The sequence below is a fragment of the Hemitrygon akajei genome, unplaced genomic scaffold, assembly GCF_048418815.1.
Source record: "Hemitrygon akajei unplaced genomic scaffold, sHemAka1.3 Scf000073, whole genome shotgun sequence".
Taxonomy (NCBI): domain Eukaryota; kingdom Metazoa; phylum Chordata; class Chondrichthyes; order Myliobatiformes; family Dasyatidae; genus Hemitrygon; species Hemitrygon akajei.
Genome location: NW_027331959.1, coordinates 3,449,181 through 3,469,161, shown reverse-complemented (window position 1 = coordinate 3,469,161; position 19,981 = coordinate 3,449,181). Strand labels below are relative to the sequence as shown.

General features: G+C 44.9%; 1 protein-coding gene across 3 annotated transcripts in view; it reads left to right on the top strand.

The window, feature by feature from the left end:
- The window catches only part of LOC140722252 (NACHT, LRR and PYD domains-containing protein 12-like), a 50,088-nt gene that overhangs the window by 893 nt on the left and 29,214 nt on the right, over window positions 1-19,981 (top strand). The window contains exons 2-3 of one of the 3 annotated variants that reach the window (XR_012097568.1): window positions 215-388; window positions 10,993-13,332. Coding sequence is in view for 1 of the 3 variants with exons in the window: in XM_073037041.1 (XP_072893142.1) it covers window positions 11,398-13,428 (2,031 nt within the window). In the remaining 2 variants the exon portion in view is untranslated. Of the gene's footprint in view, window positions 1-214; window positions 389-10,992; window positions 14,235-19,981 lie in introns of those variants that run through there. The other 2 variants (XM_073037041.1, XM_073037038.1) reach the window with 2 other exon arrangements.

Sequence of the window (19,981 nt, the reverse complement as noted above, 5' to 3'; positions counted from 1 at the left end):
TTCTGTTCCGGTGTCTTATGTTTTACCCTGACTCAATCATGGCTCCTTCTTATCCCATATAATTTTGTGACGTGTGAGGGACAATAAAAGATTGTTCACTGAGATCATTATATTTGCTTTCAATGTTTAAATTTCAGTGAGCTTTGTTCTTAGTAACATTAAGCAGAAATGTTTGGTTTCCTTTTATTGTTAATATGCTTCATTATCTTTCAAGTTAAAGTTGGACTTGCGGTGAGAGATTCATTGGAAGAAAAACCCCAACTGGAAGCAAACCACGACTGAAGACCAATGAACAGCAACAAGTGAACCGGCCTGAGGATTGAGAGCATCAACTGGAAAGAACCCATTTGACTTGGAGATTCCAGTGATTCAGTCAGGAAAAAGTTTGGTGAGTCTCAGTTAAAGGGCAGCCCAGCCCTTTAAAACCGCTCCCTTTCCCTCACAGTCTTTGCTCAGTTCCAGATCTTGCATCTACTGAAGTAGCTTTTGGTCACTTCTGAGTGGGGAGAGGGAAAGAGAGGGCGGTGTTTATACTGAGTATCTTTCAAAAAAAGTAATTGTTTGAACGCTGCAAACTCTCTCCCCGTATCCGATACTTACTCAACCATATTACTGACATAGATGACAAGTAGCAATGGGCATAGCCCCAGGGAACGTCACTAAGCACAAGACTCGTCCAAGAAACAGGCTCTCACCATTACCCTCTGCTTCCTCCCAATCATCTGCTTGCAGACTCTGGGGCTCTGTAACAAACTCAATGTTAACAGGAAGATTAGACAGTAATTAAGATGAAGAGAGAATTGTTGCCTCCTGAAAGGACACGCAAGCTGATCTGTCTGATCCAGTGGACCTGATCCTCCCTCGTTGACAAACTTAATTTACCCCCTGCTTGGGTAATTTACATTACCACACATTTCTTACCATTCACCCCACACCAACACATAGACAGGTCCCCTTTACTCACATCCAGCCTCCCAGCTTGGGGAACCACAACAGTCTGATCTCGCAATCCCAACTCAGGCCCAAACCTAAAACCAGGTATGCAAGACTGGAGATCCCGGAGCCTCCAGCTGTCTGGTCCAGTCCCGACCCTTTCCCACTGCAACCGGCCCCCCGATTTACACAAACCTGAGATCAACCCCTTCCCCACCGCCACCTGAACAGGAGAAACACCAGCATCAGCTGGGGTTGACATTGTACGGCGATTTGCAGTAGGTCCCTGTCTGCCGTAAAACTCCCAGCGTGGAACTGTAATTCCACGGTGGATTTGTTCGGTGACTTGTGAACATACATGATTAACAACAATGCAACTGTGGACTGAATAAATAGTTAGTCTCACAATTCAAATCAGACACACCATCTCCCTTCCTCCATCTTCCTCACCACTCACTCCTCACAGTCCCTCATCATCATAGGCCCTCTACTCCAGCCCTCCCTTCTTGCTCCCTCTCTCCCTCACCGTCTCACCTCTCCCTCACCCCTTCCTTATCATTGCCCCTGTCAATCACCCTTGCTTCCTCACCATCTCACTTCCTCCCCTTTCCTCTACTCTATCCCTTTCCGTTACACCCTTACTCGACCAGTGTCGTACTCTCTTTCACCCCTTTCCTCGCTCCCCCCTTCTCTTTCACCCCTGTATCAACAAATCGTACTCCTCTCTCCTGTTTCTTCATCTCCTTACTCTCTCATGCCTCTCTCTTCATTTCTCTCACACTCTCTCCCCTTCAGTCCTCTCTGTTTCTCTTACTCTTCCATTCTCTCTCCCATCCCACAATCCCTGTCCCTACCCCCATCATCCACTACCTCACCCTCAATCTCAGTCACCCTCTGTCTTACCCTCTCCATCACCCCCTGCCTCGCACACCCTCTCTCCTCCCTCTAACTCTTCTCTCTCACTGACTTACCTCTGCCTGTCTGTAACCTCCTCCATTCTCCAATTCCAACTCTCTCCCTATGTCCCACCCTCTTCTCCTCACTCTCCCAAACACTCTCCCTTCTAGCTCCTATATCCCACACTGTCTTCCCCTCTCTCTCACCCTCTAAATTTACCACTCACCTCATGCATTACTCTTCTTCACTCATTTCCCTTCCCGAGGGGAAACAGTAAAAGGAGAGAAGTGGGAAACTACTAGAGGCTGGAGAAATCGATGCAAATGCCGTCAGGTTGGAGCCACCCACACGGGATGTGAGGTGTTGCTTCTTCAGCCTGATGTTGGTAGTACAAATGACCGTGGACCAGCATGTCTGATTGGAAATCAGAAATAAAATTAAAAAGGTTGGCCAAGGAGAGAGTCTCCCTGTTGTAGATGGAACCAAAATACTCGACAAAATGACTCGCGATATATGTCTGGCCTCAGTGGTGTTAAAGAGGTGTGTGTGTGTGTGTGTGTGTGTGTGTGTGTGTGTGTGTGTGTGTGTGTGTGTGTGTGTGTGTGTGTGTGTGTGTGTGTGTGTGTGTGTGTGTGTGTGTGTGTGTGTGTGTAGAGAGGGTGGGGAATGAGTCCAGTGCACAACACTTTATATACCATATGCGTCTCGCTTGAACACCACCCTCACCTCCACAATCGGGTTTCCGTTGCTTTAGAGGTGACAAAATGGCAGAGATTAAAGGAAAATATGTGGTGTTAGTATTCAGCCACTACAGTGCTCAGTGAGGACAAACTGGAGGAATCATCAAGGGAGACATTATGGGTAGAACGGAGAAATATGAAAGGTATGACCATGTTTGTGGGACTATAGAACAGACACCGAACACTCAGAGGGATCCAGAGGAACAAATTGACACAGAAGTCGCAGACTGTTGGAAGAAACATGAGGCTGTTATTATATTAGGATATTAGTCCACATCCAGTACAGGTGAAAATGGTCTCTTCCATGTAGATCCCACAATGTTACCTGTCACACACCTGTCACCCGTTACCTGTCAAAAAGGGAGGGCCCCGGAGAGCTTCTGGCTAATGAGGGAATGGGGTCCGATGGATCTCTCAGACAGAGTTGAGCTCCAGCTATCTGATTGCAAGGATTGGGAACTCGGAGAAAGGGGACAAAATCTTTTACATCACCAGTTGAGAAAATCACCTTTGTTCATCCACCAATCACAAACAAGAGAAAATCTGCTGAAGCTGGAAATCTAAGTAATCACACAAAATTCTGGAGGAATTCAACATTAGTGGACTTTTCCATAGATGCTCGCTGGCCTGCAGAATTCTTCCAGCATTTTGAGTGTGTTGCTTGTTCAACCTCCTCATGTTCTGAACTTTCTACCTGTGAGAACATGTTTGAACCCATTCTCTCTGGGTACATAATGATATCAAAACTTTTGCCCTGAGCAACAAGTAGCTTTCACATCACAAATGTGCCGGACTCCAATGAGATAGACTACTGCCCTTCCCTTTATATACATTGGCATTGCCATCACTGAGTTCACCATTGTCAGGTGGAAGGTTCAGGGGAAATATTTATGTCCAATACAGAAATTGTGTTACCTGTGTTATGTACCCCGTAACTAGGTGTCAGACCAGCAGAAAGAGAAGAATCTGTTGGAGTCTGGTGGTACTATTTTCAAAAGTGTTTATTCGTAAAATAAGCAAAACAATACCAATAATGCAAATTTACATATAACACAGGTTAGCAATAATAAAACTAAAAGTGTGGGAATAATAATATGCAATTATAAACAAGCTCTATCGATGTCTAGGGGTAAATGAATTGTCATAGAAAAGTATAAAGTTCAGTTCAGTTCATGCGTGCTGAGGAAGGTATAGTTGTTGTGTGGTAATCATTGGAGGGAGAGAGAGAGAGTGAGAGATTGAGCAGCTGCAGTCAGCAAACCTTTCTGTTGCTTTTTGATTCCGTTGCACCATTGTGGTCATTCGGCTATTGACCCCTCCGTCCTTCAGCTAGACCGTTCTTCTGTGGTGGACTTGTCACTCTGGGATGAGTGGACGCACACACTAAACCCCACCAGCCCTGCTGTCACACTGGGAGTTTTATTGACCGATCTCCTGATTCGGTCTCCAAAACCCCCATCTTCCTTGTGGGTTCACAACCCTCAGTCAGTGTCCACTGGTGTGTCAGAAGGGTGTCTCTCCAGAACTGTCTTTTATCCCTACTAACGGGGTCTCAGCTATCCATCAACTCTGAATGACTGTGTCCATCAAATCAGGCCACTCCTGCAGTCTTCTGAGGAATGTTAACGAGCAAAGTAAAGTCCTTGTAGTGAAAGTAAATAATCCAGGAAGAGTCAAAATACAATAAATCAACAGTCTGTCTCTTCCCATCTTATCTGTAGCAAATGTCCGTGCCTGTGTTTTGTCTCTCTCTACCATGAGCAGCATAGCAACAGTAATAGTCCATGGTTCTCGGCGGGGGGTGGTTAACTCTGCACCCCATTGTGCATTAGGTCTGTTCATCACTCATAACGCCCCCATCCTTCCAGGAATTTTCACCAAGGTGAAAGTTAACTAATAAAACATATTACAGAATTACAGAGTTTAACAAAATACAGAAGTTGTCTTAACTACAAAAATAATATAGATACACGTTCAAATTAACATCTGGATATACAATCAGCAATTACATTGTCACTCCCCTTTACATGTTGTAGTTTAGTATTGAATTCCTGTAACAACAGACTCCAACTTAATAACCACCTATATTTGTTTTTCATGTTAGCCAAAAGTACCAAGGGATTGTGATCTTAGCTTAGGTGTATATTATAAAATGTGAACCAATACATGTGTGATTATAATGTAATACATTACAGAAGTTTCTGTGAATACTAATCTCTATTTTACTTTTAAACTTAACATTCAAACAGTTAATCTTCCATGGTGTTTTTATCTTTCACATGCTTTGTCAAAAAAAGTCAAATTCCCTCAAAACCAGATCCTGTTATTCAAAGTGGCATTTAGTCAACCTTTGTCCCTTTTCCACTTAACCCTCACGTGGTTAGCTTGCTCACCAGCTTGGAATAGGCCTTCACAGACTCCTTTCACAGGAGCTGCCTTATTACCAATGTTTTCCAAACTAAACCCATTTTCTGAACTTCCACACAATTCACTAATTTTAAGCAGGTCATTAATTTTATTTTCAGGATCTTTAATTCTATTAGTTTCCAATTTAACTTCTGCAGGTGATCCCTCTTGATCAAAACAACACTTCAAGTTCTGCCTCACCAAATCACATCCTTGAACAACATCGAGTTGTTTATCCTTAAATTTCAAAACAAACTGTAATTGATTTGCAGGCACCTTGTTAACAAGCCAATGTTTAGTTAACGGTCCCTTCCCTTTTGTCAAAACTTCTGGAACCAAACCCGACTTTAAATTTACTTTTTTCAAAAGTTTAGGAACAATACTTTTCCTTTTTCCTTCAATAATATTCATCTCACCAGCTTCCATCTCATTGCTAATTTTTAACACACCTTCTAACACAAGAGACTGAGAATTCTCACTTTCTACCAGTGCCAAGGTTAACCCTTTCTCCACTGAACCAAGTCCATCTAACCCAAAAGAACTGCATTCCTTTTCAACTAAATCAGATACCTCAGACTTTTTCTGAGCTTCCACACAGCGTTCAGTACCCTGTGACTCCACATCCTTCACAACCTGAACACAAGCAAATGGGACATCTGCCTCTTCTGGGCTTTCAATACCAGTCCCTTTTTCAAATTCTAAGTTCCCCTGATCCTCCCAGGTACTCTCTGGGCAACTCCCATCTGGAGTAAACACAACCTTGCTGGTTAAAACAACTTCGTCTGCTAACCCAGCAGACTCCCTCAAGGTAGCGGCATCCCTTTCATCTAGGACTTCTCTGACATCATCGGGAACACAACTTCTTCAACTGAAAACAGCTCTGTCAAGCCAGACAGATCATCCGTGTCCAACCCTGGACCTTCTAACTGCCCCATCTGTTTCTTATCTTTACTCTGTGCCTCCTTAACCTCCTTCCTCACTCCAAAAAGTCCCCCTAGGTGTATCTTATGGGCAAAGGTCAAAATTTTGTTCCTTGACAACACTAAATCTGCTTCGTCTACCTTACTTTCCTTAACTCCACTATCCTCCGTTTTACTTTCCTTAACTCCACATCCTCTAACCCCTCTTGGTACAGGGTTGGTAAAAATGTCTCTGCTAAATCAACACTGGACTCATTTAAACTGGCTCCTTTCTAAGCCGCCTTTCTAGACATACTGCGAGTGACTGTGCATGCGGGATAAGCCTTAGAATCTAGGGGCAGATCCTCAGCACTTACAGGATTGCTTGTTAATTTCACTGCTGAATACACGTCACCACCTGCCAGATCGTTACCAAGTAGAAAGTCCACGCCATCCATCGGTAGTTTTCACAGCACCCCTATTTCAACTGGTCCAGATACCAGGTCACATTTCAGAAATATCCTGTGCAAAGGTACAGCCTCAGTCCCTTTTCCGATACCTCTTAACACAACCTCCCCAATCTCGGTGTCAGGACCAAAATCTAACACCTTCTTTAGAATCAAAGACTGACCAGCCCCAGTACCTCTCCAGATCTGCACTGGAACTGGGGTTTCACGCTCCTTCACAGACACTGTCCCTTCCGAGATAAACTTCTCACGCCCCTCTTGCGCTGTATCTAACTTCGCCTTCCTCATCGATCTATTGACCGGCTCAATGCAACCAGTCGGGATTGCTGTTTTCCCTTTTCCTGTCTCCTTCTTCGGAGCAAAGCACTTAGATGCTATATGACCAGCTTTCCCACAATTGTAACATGTAAAGCCAGGAGCCTTCCTGCCAGCCTGCTTTTCCTCCTCCTTACCTTTTCCACTAGTTCCCTGCTTATTCTCTACCTTAGCCGGTGGGCTTTCTCTACCATCCCTATTGCCTGTCTGGTAGCTCTTATTTCAGGAAAACTTTGTCTTGTGAGTTAAGGCATACTCGTCTGCTAACTTGGCAGTCGCAGACAGAGTCACTGTCTCCTTCTCATCCAAGTACGTCTTCATACTTTCAGGGATACAACCTTTGAACTGCTCAATCAGCATTAACTGTAACAATTTATCATAATCTCCAACGACCCTTTTTGAGGCACACCAACGCTCACAATACATTTGCATCTCACGGGAAAACTCTAAATACGTGTGGTTCCACGCTTTCTCAAGTTCCAGAACTTCTGCCGGTATGCCTCTGGCACCAACTCGTAACTCCTCAGTATAACCTTTTTTACTTCCTCATAATCCTTAGACTCATCCATAGACAATGCCGAATACACTTGCTGAGCCTTCCCCCTCAGTACGCTCTGTAACAAAACAGCGCATTTCCCCTTAGGCCAGTTCTAATTCACAGCCACTTTCTCAAAATGGAGGAACTTATCGACATCCAGCTCCTCTAATGCAGGTACCAAATGGATCTCCTGACCAATCTTGAACCCCTCATTTGGGTCTGCTGCCCGATCTCTTCCCGGCGATGCCTTTAACTTCTCCATTTCCTGCTCATGCTGCCTCTCTTTCTCTCTTTCCTCCCTCTGCTTATTTGCTTCTTCTCTCTGCCTTGCAGCCTCCAACTCCTTTATCTGGAACTCATGCTCCCTTTTCTCCTTCTCCGCAGCCAACCTTAATCTTTCTATCTGTAACTCAAACTCACGCTCGACTGGTTTCCTCACAGGGAACAGGTCCAATGCCCCCGACGGAAACACATCTTGGGATACATAATACTCAGCTATTGCTGTCTGTATTTCTAACTCTCTCATCACCGATTTCACCGCCGAGAGATTCAATCGTCTCGCAACACTCACCAATTCCAACTTTCTGGCATCCTCTAATGCCCCCGTAGTTGGTTCTTTTAAACATTTGTCAATTTCCTTCTCTGCTGGTTTCCTGTCTGGTTGTCCGCACAACCAGATCAGATAAGGGACTTTTATTCTAATTCACTGGCCCCCCAATGTGGTAATCAAATCCCAAGATGAGGCTCCAACTTGTTACGTACCCCGTAACTGGGTGTCAGACCAGCAGAGAGAGAAGAATCTGTTGGAGTCTGGTGGTACTATTTTCAGAAGTGTTTATTAGTAAAATAAGCAAAACAATACCAATAATGCAAATATACATATAACACAGGTTAGCAATAATAAAACTAAAAGTGTGGGAATAATAATAAGCAATAATAAACAAGCTGTATCGATGTCTAGGGGTAAATGAATTGTCATAGAAAAGTATAAAGTTCAGTTTAGTTTATGCGTGCTGAGGTAGGTATAGTTGTTGTGTGGTAATCGTTGGAGAGAGAGAGAGTGAGAGATTGAGCAGCTGCAGTCAGCAAACCTTCCTGTTGCCTTTTGATTCTGTTGCACCGTTGTGGTCATTCGGCTATTGACCCCTCCGTCCTTCAGCTAGACCGTTCTTCTGTGGTGGTCTCGTCACTCTGGCATGAGTGGACACACACACAAATACCCACCAGCCCTGCTGTTACCCTGGGAGTTTTATTGACCGATCTCCTGCTTCGGTCTCCAAAACCCCCACCTTCCTTGTGGGTTCACAACCCTCAGTCAATGTCCACTGGTGTGTCTGAAGGGTGTCTCTCCAGACCTGTCTTTTATCCCTACTAATGGGGTCTCAGCTATCCATCAACTCTGAATGATGGTTTCAATCAAATCAAGCCACTCCTGCAGTCTCCTGAGAAATGTTAACGAGCAAAGTAAAGTCCTTGTAGTGAAAGTAAATAATCCAGGAAGAGTCAAAATACAATAAATCAACAGTCTCTCTCTCGCTCCCATCTTATCTGTAGCAAATGGTCGTCCCTGTGTTTCGTCTCTCTCTCCCATGAGCAGCATAGCCACAGTAATAGTACACTCGTAACACCTGTGTGTATTGTGGTGATGCAAAAGTTGCTGGAGAATTTACAAGTGGGAAGAAGAGGAGTTATATTTGGAAATTTGACTTCTTAAAGCATCATTTAGCAAGAAAATCACATATAGGTTGTGTGCAAAAGTGCTGGTGGGAAAATCCTCCATTACCGGCTCTAGGCCTGCTACATAGGTTGTGTGAGAGTGTAGATGAACTTGATCAAATGCAGAGGAGATCAAAGTTCTTATTGACAGTGATTTGCTCACTGTTGAAATGAATACCTTTCTAAATAAAATTCAGTTCACACATGTTGTTGTCACTGGGTAAAAACTGCACAGCACGAGATTTTTGCACTGGCTGGTCATTACAAATTAGAGTGGACATTGGTGGGAATGCAGGCAGACTTTCAGTGCCCCTGATACTGTCACATACCTGACTCCATATAACCCTGCACATTAGGGATTTGGAGCTGGAAATGGATGAACTCGGGATCATTCAGGAGTCAGAGGGAAGGATGGATATGTCATGAAGAGAGGTGAGTTACACCCACGGTACAGGACAGAGGTAACTGGGTGAGAGTCAGGAAGGGTAATGAGGTAAAATAGCCACCACTGAGTACACTTGTGGCCTTCCACTGCATCAAGAGTTAGACCACATTAGACACTGTTGGGGGGGGATTACCTAGCAGAGGAATGTCAAAGGGCTGATAGGGGATTTGTTAGTTCGGGAATGAATACCAGCAGAGGTCTAATATCCTCCTGGTAAAGCTTGCTTGTGCTAGTGTGCCAAGGTGTGTGGTTAAACTAAAGTTGCAGGAGAGATTGGAGTCAGAATGCCAGAACAGATAGTGGAGAGGGTGAATTGAATTGACTTATATCCTTCATATACATGAGGAGTGGAGATCTTTACATTACTTCTCCATCTAAATGTGCAATGTGTAACATAGTAATTTATAATAAATAGTTTTTACATAGGACGGTCAATATAACATAGAAATACAATTGTATCAGCAAGAATTAATCAGTCTGTTGGTCTGGTGGAAAGATCTGTCCCAGAGGCTGTTGATCCTGGCTTTTATGCTGTGGTACCGTCTCCTGGATGATAGCGGCTGGAAAAGTTTGTCGTTGTGGTGAATTGAGTCCCCAATATCATACGGGCATTTTTACGCACCTGTCTTTGTAAATGTCCTGAATAGCGGACATCTACAGATGTGCTGGGCTGTCCGAGCCACTCTCTGCTGAGTCCTGCGATTGAGGGAAATACACTTCCCATGACAGGCAGTGATGCACCCAGTCAGGATGCTCTCAGTTGTGTTCCTGTAGAAAGTTCTTAGGATTTGGGGCCCCATCCCAAACTTCTTCAACCATGTGAGGTGAAAGAGGTTCTACCCTGCTCTTTTCACCACACAGCCAGTAAGTACAGACCATGTGAGTCCACAATGATGTGTATGCCGAGGAACTTAAAGCTGTTTATCTTCTCAACTCCAGATCCATTGATGTTAATAGGGGTTAGCCTGTCTCTATTCCTTCTGTAATCCACAATCAGCTCCTTTGTTTCTGTGACATTGCGGAAGTGGTTGTTTTCTTCACACCAATCAGATGTTGTTCAGACTTCAGACAAAGTCAGCAATCAAAAGGTTGAGCATGGTGCGGCGAATGTGCTGACCTGCATATATCTAATGCAAGAAGCACCGTAGGAAAGTCAGATGAGCTCACTGCATTGAATTATGATATTGTTACCATTACTGGGAGTTGGATGCACCCAACAGTCTGAGGGATTGAGAGGAACAAATTTACAGAGAGATCACAGACTATGCCTAGAAACAAAGATTGATATAGGAAGTGATTTTAACTTTACTTACATTGACTGGGACTTCCATACTGTAAAAGTACAAGATGGGGTAGAGTTTTTCAAATGCGCTCTCAATCAGTAGAATTCCCAAAGTAGAAGTGTGCAGCAAGCTACTAGGAAATGATCCAGGGCTGGTGACAGAAATTAGTGATACAAGGTACCCTTCCATTCCAGATACCAGCCCTGTGCCCAGTTCGAAGATGATTTCTCTCTGCAACTTAGGTTGACTCTCGCTGTAACAGTGTGATATCAGATCACACCTTGGTGATCAAAGTGATCTCATCTGAAATATTGTCCTTCACCCATTGATGGATGTTGTAAATCTTTTTACAGGTTAAAAACGACAAGGGATTTCTCTTCAGGAATCACGGACACAACACGCCAGTTTTTCTGTCTGTCCAGATATTTAAGAATTGGAGCAAGGGATTCACTCAATCATTCTTCCTACTCAGACTGTGGGGAGGGATTCACTTGATCATCTGATCGACCAGCACACCCATCATTTTACTCATGGGGGAGGCCATTCACCTGCCCAGACTATTGGAATGGATTCACTCCATCATCTCAACTGAAGGTACATCAGCAAGTTCACACTCGGCAAGGCCATTCACCTGTTCTCGGAGTGAGAAGGGATTCAGTCAGTCTTCCTAACTGTAGATGCACCAGTCAGTTCACACTGGGCAGAGGCTGGTCGTCTGCTGAATTTGTGGGGAATGAATCACTCGGTCATCTGACCTAATGGCACACCAGCGAGTTCACACCGGGGAGCGGCTGTTCACCTGCTCAGACTGTGGGAAGGGATTCATTTGCTCATCCAAACTGAAGCTACATCAGCGAGTTCACACCAGGGAGAGGCCATTCACCTGCTCAGACTGTGGGAAGAGATTCACTAAGTCATCCCACCTACAGAGACACCAGCAAGTTCACACTAGGGAGAGGCTGTTCACCTGCCCTGTCTGTGAGAAGAGATTCACCAACTCATCCCACCTACTGAGTCACCAGCGAGTTCACACTGGGGAGAAGCCGTTCACCTGCTCAGACTGTGGGAAGGGATTCACTTTCTCATCTAAACTGAAAGTACATCAGAGAGTTCACACCGGAGAGAGGTCATTCACCTGCTCAGACTGTGGAAAGGGATTCACACGGCTATTCCACCTACAGAGACACCAGCGAGTTCACACTGGAGAGAGGCCATTCACCTGCTCAGACTGCGGGAAAGGATTCATTGAGTCACCTGACCTACTGGCACACCAGCGAATTCACACTGGAGAGAGGCCGTTCACCTGCTCAGACTGTGGGAAGGGATTCACTAAGTCATCCGACCTACAGAGACACCAGCGAGTTCACACCGGGGAGAAGCCGTTTACCTGCTCAGACTGTGGGAAGACATTCAGTCAGTCATCTGATCTACGGGTACATAACCGAGTTCACACTGGGGAGAAGCCATTCACTTGTTCAGAATGCGGGAAGCGATTCACTCGGTCATCCGACCTACTGATACACAAGCGAATTCACACTGGGGAGAGGCCATTCACCTGCTCAGACTGCGGGAAGGGATTCACTAAGTCATCCGACCTACTGAGTCACCAGCGAGTTCACACTGGGGAGAGGCCATTCACCTGCTCAGACTGCGGGAAAGGATTCACTTGGTCCTCAGAACTACTGGTACATCAGAGAGTTCACACTGGGGAGAGGCCATTCAGCTGTTTAGTCTGTGGGAAGGGATTTACTTGCTCATCTAAGCTGAAGGTACATCAGCGAGTTCACACCGGAGAAAGGCCGTTCAGCTGCTCAGACTGCGGAAAGGGATTCACTTGCTCATCACAACTGAAGGTACATCAGCGAGTTCACACTGGAGAGAGGCCATTCACCTGCTTGGAATGCGGAAAGGGATTCACACAGTTATTCCCCCTACAGAGACACCAGCGAATTCACACTGGAGAGAGGCCATTCACCTGCTCAGTCTGTGGGAAGGGATTCACTGAGTCACCCGACCTACTGGCACACCAGCGAATTCACACTGGAGAGAGGCCTTTCCTGTGCCCAGACTGTGGGAAGAGATTCACTCAGTCATCCCACCTACAGAGACACCAGCGAGTTCACACTGAGGAGAAGCCGTTCACCTGCTCAGACTGTGGGAAGGGATTCACTCAGTCATCTGACCTACAGAGACACCAGCGATTTCACACTGGGGAGAAGCCATTCACCTGCTCAGACTGTGGGAAGGGATTCACTCAGTTATCCGACCTACGGGTTCATAAGCGAGTTCACACTGGGGAGAGGCCATTCTCCTGCTCAGTCTGTGAGAAGAGATTCACTAAGTCACACGACCTACTGGCACACCAGCGAATTCATACTGGAGAGAGGCCCTTCCTGTGCTCAGACTGTGGGAAGAGATTCACTCAGTCATCCCACCTACAGAGACACCAACAAATTCACACTGAGGAGAAGCCGTTCACCTGCTCATACTGTGGGAAGGGATTCACTCAGTCATCAAAACTGCTGGTACATAAATCAGTTCACACTGGGGAGAAGCCATTCACCTGCTCGGACTGTGGGAAGGGATTCACTTGCTCATTTAACCTGAAGGTACATCAGAGAGTTCACACTGGGGAGAAGCCGTACATCTGCTCGGACTGCGGGAAGGGATTCACTTGGTCATCTCAGCTGAAGGTACATCAGCGAGTTCACACTGGGCAGAGGCCATTTACCTGCTCAGACATTGGGAAGATTTTCTCTCAGCCATCTCCATCAAATGTGCATCCTTGAGTTCACACTGGGGAGAGACTGTTCACCTGCTGTGAATGTGGGAAGGGATTCACTCAGTTATAGACAATAGACAATAGACAATAGGTGCAGAAGTAGACCATTTGGCCCTTCGAGCCTGCACCGCTGTTTTGAGATCATGGCTGATCAATTCCTATCAATACCCGGTTCCTGCCTTGTCCCCATATCCCTTGATTCCCCTATCCATAAGATACCTATCTAGCTCCTTCTTGAAAGCATCCAGAGAACTGGCCTCCACTACCTTCCGAGGCAGTGCATTCCAGACCCCCACAACTCTCTGGGAGAAGACGTTTTTTCTTAACTCTGTCCTAAATGACCTACCCCTTATTCTCAAACCATGCCCTCTGGTACTGGACTCTCCCAGCATCTGGAACATATTTCTTGCCTCTATCTTGTCCAATTCCTTAATAATCTTATATGTTTCAATCAGACCCCCTGTCAATCTCCTTAATTCCAGCGTGTACAAGCCCAGTCTCTCTAACCTCTCTGCATAAGACAGTCCAGACATCCCAGGAATTAACCTCGTGATCTACGCTGCACTTCCTCTACAGCCAGGATGTCCTTCCTTAACCCGGGAGACCAAAACTGTACACAATACTCCAGGTGTGGACTCACCAGGGCTCTGTACAAATGCAAGAGGATTTCCTTGCTCTTGTACTCAATTCCCTTTGTAATAAAGGCCAACATTCCATTAGCCTTCTTCACTGCCTGCTGCACTTGCTCATTCACCTTCAGTGACTGATGAACATGGACTCCTAGATCTCTTTGTATTTCTCCCTTACCCAACTCTACACCGTTCAGATAATAATCTGCCTTCCTGTTCTTACTCCCAAAGTGGATAACCTCACACTTATTCACATTAAACGCCATCTGCCAAGTATCTGCCCACTCACCCAGCCTATCCAAGTCACCCTGAATTCTCCTAACATCCTCATCACATGTCACACTGTCACCCAGCTCAGTTTCATCAGCAAATTTGCTGATGTTATTTTCTATGCCTTCATCCAAATCGTTAACATAAATGGTAAACAGCTGCGGTCCCAATACCGAGCCCTGTGGCACCCCACTAGTCACCACCTGCCATTCCGAGAAACACCCATTCACTACTACCCTTTGCTTTCTATCTGCCAAACCAGTTTTCTATCCATGTCAATGCCTTCCCCCCGATGCCCTGAGCTTTGATTTTACCCACCAGTCTTCTATGTGGGACCTTATCAAATGCCTTCTGAAAATCGAGGTACACTACATCCACTGGATCTCCCCCGTCTAACTTCCTGGTTACATCCTAAAAAACTCCAACAGATTAGTCAAGCATGATTTACCCTTGGTAAATCCACGCTGGCTTGGCCCAATCCTATCACTGGTATCTAGATATGACACTATTTCATCCTTAATAATGGACTCTAGCATCTTTCCCACAACCAATGTCAAGCTGACTGGTCGATAGTTCTCTGTTTTCTCCCCCCCTCCTTTCTTAAAAAGTGGGATAACATTAGCCATTCTCCAATCCTCAGGAACTGATCCTGAATCTAAGGAACATTGGGAAATGATTACCAATGCATCTGCAATTTCCAGGGCCACCTCCTTTAGTACCCTAGGGTGCAGACCATCTGGACCTGGGGATTTGTCAGCCTTCAGTCCCATCAGTCTTCTCATCACCGTTTCCTTCCGAATGTCAATCTGTTTCATTTCCTCTGTTACCCTATGTCCTTGGCCCATCCATACATCTGGGAGATTGCTTGTGTCTTCTTTAGTGAAAACAGATCTAAAGTACTCATTAAATTCTTCTGCCATTTCTCTGTTTCCCATAACAATTTCACCCAATTCATTCTTCAAGGGCTCATCATTGTTCTTAACTATCTTCTTTCTCTTCACATACCTAAAAAAATGCTTTTGCTATCTTCCTTTATATTCCTGGCTAGCTTGCGTTCGTACCTCATTTTTTCTCCCCGTATTGTCTTTTTAGTTAAGTTCTATTGTTCCTTAAAAACTTCCCAATCATCAGTTATCTAACCTTGAGACACACTAACGGGTTCACACTGGGAAGAAAGTTTCAATAAGCTGCATGCTGGATATTTGTCCATCACCGTTGCTGAATGCAATTTCGACAGTGACTATTGGTGCTGAACTCTGCAATTATTGCTGCTTCTCACCACAACCAGCTCTGCACCCTGGTCACTGGGCACGGGAGGAGTTTTTTCTGCTGTATATTCACCTTTTGTGGGATTGGGGTTTAATATTCTGGATTCAAGACAAATAAATCAGTTCTATTTTGAACTCTGGCTCCAGTACTTAGTGAAGTTATAACAGTGTACAGTAGAGAGTCAACTCAGGCTGGCTGGACTCTGCCAGTGATTCAGTTCCATAACAGTCCTTTTCAATCCTCCCCTGTTGACCATCTCCCACTCTCCCTCTGGTGATGGATTACAAACAGTCACCACTCTGTGGGTGAAGAGGTTCCCCTTGAATTTGCTGCAATCTGAAGAAGTCAATTTGACTGCAGTTCTGTCTGTGATGTTCTTTGCCCATCAAAGCTCTGGGCTGGGGAAGAATGACATTGATAGTTAACCTACTTATTCATGGCTTCTTTCCACATTATGGCTCATTTCCCTTTTTCTAAAGGGTTAACAGAGAAACATAGAAAACCTACAGCACAATACAGGCCCCTTGGCCCACAAAGTTGTGCCAAACATGCCCCTACCTTAGAAATAAGTGGGGATACACAGAGCCCTCTATTTTCCTAAGCTCCATGTACTGATCCAAGAATCTATTAAAATACACTATTGTATACACCTCCGCCACTGTTGCTGGCAGCCCATTCCACACATTCTCCACTCTCTAAGTAAAAGAAAAAATAGCCCTGACATCTGCTCTGCACCTACTCCCAAGCAACTTAAACCATATAACCATAAAACAATTACAGCACGGAAACAGCCCATCTCAGCCCTTCTAGTCTCACATAGTCCCACCGACCAGCACTCAGCCCATAACCTTCCATTCCTTTCCTGTCCATATACCTATCCATTTTTAAAAAATGAAAATATTCAACCTGCCTCTACCACTTCTACTGGAAGCTTGTTCCACACAGCTACCTCTCTCTGAGTAAAGATGTTCCCTCTCGTGTTACCCCTAAACATTTTCCTCCTAACTCTCAACACATTTCCTCTTGTTTAAATCTCCCCTACTCTCAATGGAAAAAGCCTATCCACGTCAACTCCATCTATCCCCCTCATAATTTTAAATACCTCTATCAAGACCTCCCTCATCCTTCTACGCTCCAAAGAATAAAGAGCTAACTTGTTCAACCTTTCTCTGTAACTTAGGTGCTGAAACCCAGGTAACATTCTCTTAAATCTTCTCTGTACTCTGTCTATTTTGTTGATATCTTTCCTAAAATTCGCCGACAATTCTGTACACAAATACTGCATGAAAACTGTGAGAATAGAATATAGCTTCAAATGAGGAGTATGACGGTGGGGAATGGATGTAGAAGGCGGAGCTGAGGAGAACCACAGAGTGAATACAAGGGACAGAAATGAACTGACGTGAAGACAGGATACAAAAGAAAGGACACAGAGAGAATTTTCCCCAGGTAAGGGGTTAGGAATCGGGATGATTTGGAACTGTGACGGGAAGAATACCCTTCAGCAAATGTAGTGTATGTTTGCAACATTTCAATAGACAATAGACAATAACCACATAACCATATAACAATCACAGCACGGAAACAGGCCATTTCGGCCCTCCTAGTCCGTGCCGAACTCTTAATCTCACCTAGTCCCTCCTACCCGCACTCAGCCCATAACCCTCCACTCATTTCCTGTCCATATACCTATCCAATTTTACCTTAAATGACACAGACCTTAAATAGGTGTCTCCCGAGGTTCTGCGGAGGCTCAGTCTTTGAAACACTTAATAATATTCATTTTTTTAAATATAAATCGATGCGGAAAAAGGAAAAAAAAACTTCGTGGGAAAATATTAGCCGTGATAATGTCTCATTAAGGAATAGCTTCTGCTTGTATTTCATAAGTCCATCCGGATTTTCGCAGTGTGATCCCTATTCCACAGTTATTACTCAGGAGACTATGCTCTATTTACCCCGGTTCATTCTCCTGGAAGGCTGTCAGTTACGTGTCCTTTATCATATGGCTTGGAGAATGTTGGTGGTGAGTTTTTGTCGGGTAGCGGATCTCGCCCAGTTTTCCACTGAGCCAATGCCCAAATATGGAAGGAAAAGACAGGCTACTGAGCGGACGGATGTTACTGCGGAATTTTCACCTCCGGCAGCTGAAGGATGGATGTCCGCGGTGGAGGGAGGGCCAAGCGGGAATGACTGAAAGAGCACTGAACTCTGGGATCATGGGACTGATTTGGAAGGGACTTTGAAGTGATTTCCATACAAGTGCATAAATTATAAACCCAGAGTTCTCGATTAAGCTGTGCCGTTAGTCATGTAAACATCTGTCTTCAATTTATTCCCCAAACTCCGTTTACAATTTGTGGCTCATAAATGTATTTTTCTCCCGTCTTCACCGATTCCACAGCGCTCCCCTTATCACTTCATTTCTTGAATATTGAGATCAGTTCTCTTTATATCGGCGTGGGAATGTCATGGGGGAAAATTCCGGTTAACAAAATTGATGTATATACAGCCCGGAAGGTAGTTCATCTAAGTGAATAATTAGTAGTGGTTTCTTGTTACGGGGACGTCATGTCTCACAAATGTGACTGTGATCTTAAAGGAATAATCTCGACCATTTAACGAAGCAGGAAGGTAGAGGGAGTCTGGATGGACTTCAGTAATGTTTCTAAGAAGGCTTCCATGGCAGATACAGGGACACCGAGATGAGTTGGCAAACTAGTTGCAATATTAGCTCGGTAAGTGGATGCAAACTATAGTGTGCGTGTGTCGCTCTGTTCCCGGACGCCGGCAATAAGCGGCGAGTGTAGATTTGCTGCTGGATCCTTTATTGTTTGCAAAACAGTATGTGAAACAATTTGTGACTTAATGCACTTCGTGAAATAAAATTCTGGGAGGACATACTATCCTTTGTAGGGTCGCTTTTCGTTGTAACCTTGCAATGCTAGGTCATACCTCTCTGAATGCAGTGGGACAAGTGGACAGGACAAGGGGTTTTTGTTATACTTGCATTGTCTAAAAAGGCTTTGAGCGATGGTAGATCAAAATTCACCAGATTGTTCCTGGACTGTGGGGAAGGGAATAAACTATAAGGAGAAGTTTGATTGATTAATTGATATAGAAAATAAATTGAAGGGTCCTTGTAGAAGTTTATACAATTATGAGGAGGTGTATATTGTACAGATAGCCAACAACTTTGTCTTTTCCTACGTCAGTAGTAGCTAACACTACAGGCACATGCATACACAGATCTGAAGACATCCTTTCTTTGCCCAGTGTCTACAACAGACGTGATGGATGCCGGTGATAATAAAATAATGGAAAAGTGTCTGGATAGCCCTTGGTTAACGAAGGCAGCGAGGGATACGGGATGTATTATGGCTCTGGGGATTAGCTTAGTTCGCCATAGTCGACTTGGGGCAGAATCCATGCAATATTGATCACCCGCTGCAATCTACAAGAAGGTGGCTCTGTCACAGCGTTGACCGCAGCGAATCTCCACTGACAGTATAAACGTCATTGTGATTGCTCGAGCTTTACCCGAGTTACCCTGCGGCCAGATGAGCCCTGAGTGTCAACGCAGCTGTGAAACGGAAGGAGTGAATGAAATCAACTGAATGAAATCAACTGAATGATAGGATACCGGGATTGTTGATGACGTCACGCTGTCAAGGGCGCTCCTGCCCGGAAATGGAGTGGGTGTTATTTTATTCCAAGTCAATTTAATAGCGAGACCCATTATACTTAAACGCATAAAACCCAGATGCACATCGCGACCCAATGACGGATGCCCGATGCGGAGAATTAGTTGTTAATGAACTTTTGACCTTTAGGAACATGTGCTTTGCTTTAACTGCGTTTATTAATCAATATTAAAAACAAAGTCCAAGGACATTTTAACACCCGCCGCATTTCTTCTCTAAACTGAGCCTGGGTCGCTGTATAAATGCAGGTGTTCGTGCAGGAACTCAGGTACATGAGCATGTAGCCGGCTTCAGTGGCGACATAGGCAGAGTCGGTGTAATTGCCGTCGTAATGCGCGGTTCCTGTGAGTCGGGTGGTCAGAAAGCTCACAGTGACCGGCAGCCACAACAGAATGAAACTGCCGGACACACTAAAGAGTAAAATGATGGATTTCCGGCGGCTTTCCATCTCCGGATCCTTCTGTGTTTGACTGCTGTGACCGCGCAGTCCGCGGCGCACTTTACTGGCTAATAAAATGCGCCTCACTGTCAGACAGTTAAACAGGGCTATCAGAGAAAAAGGTAATATAACCATTAAAATACTCTGCAGAAAGGAGAATGTGACTCCCACAGGAGACGTCATGAACCATGAGCTCGGCTGACAGCCCCATTGCCTACCGTTAACTACACGCACAGGTTTATACTGAAA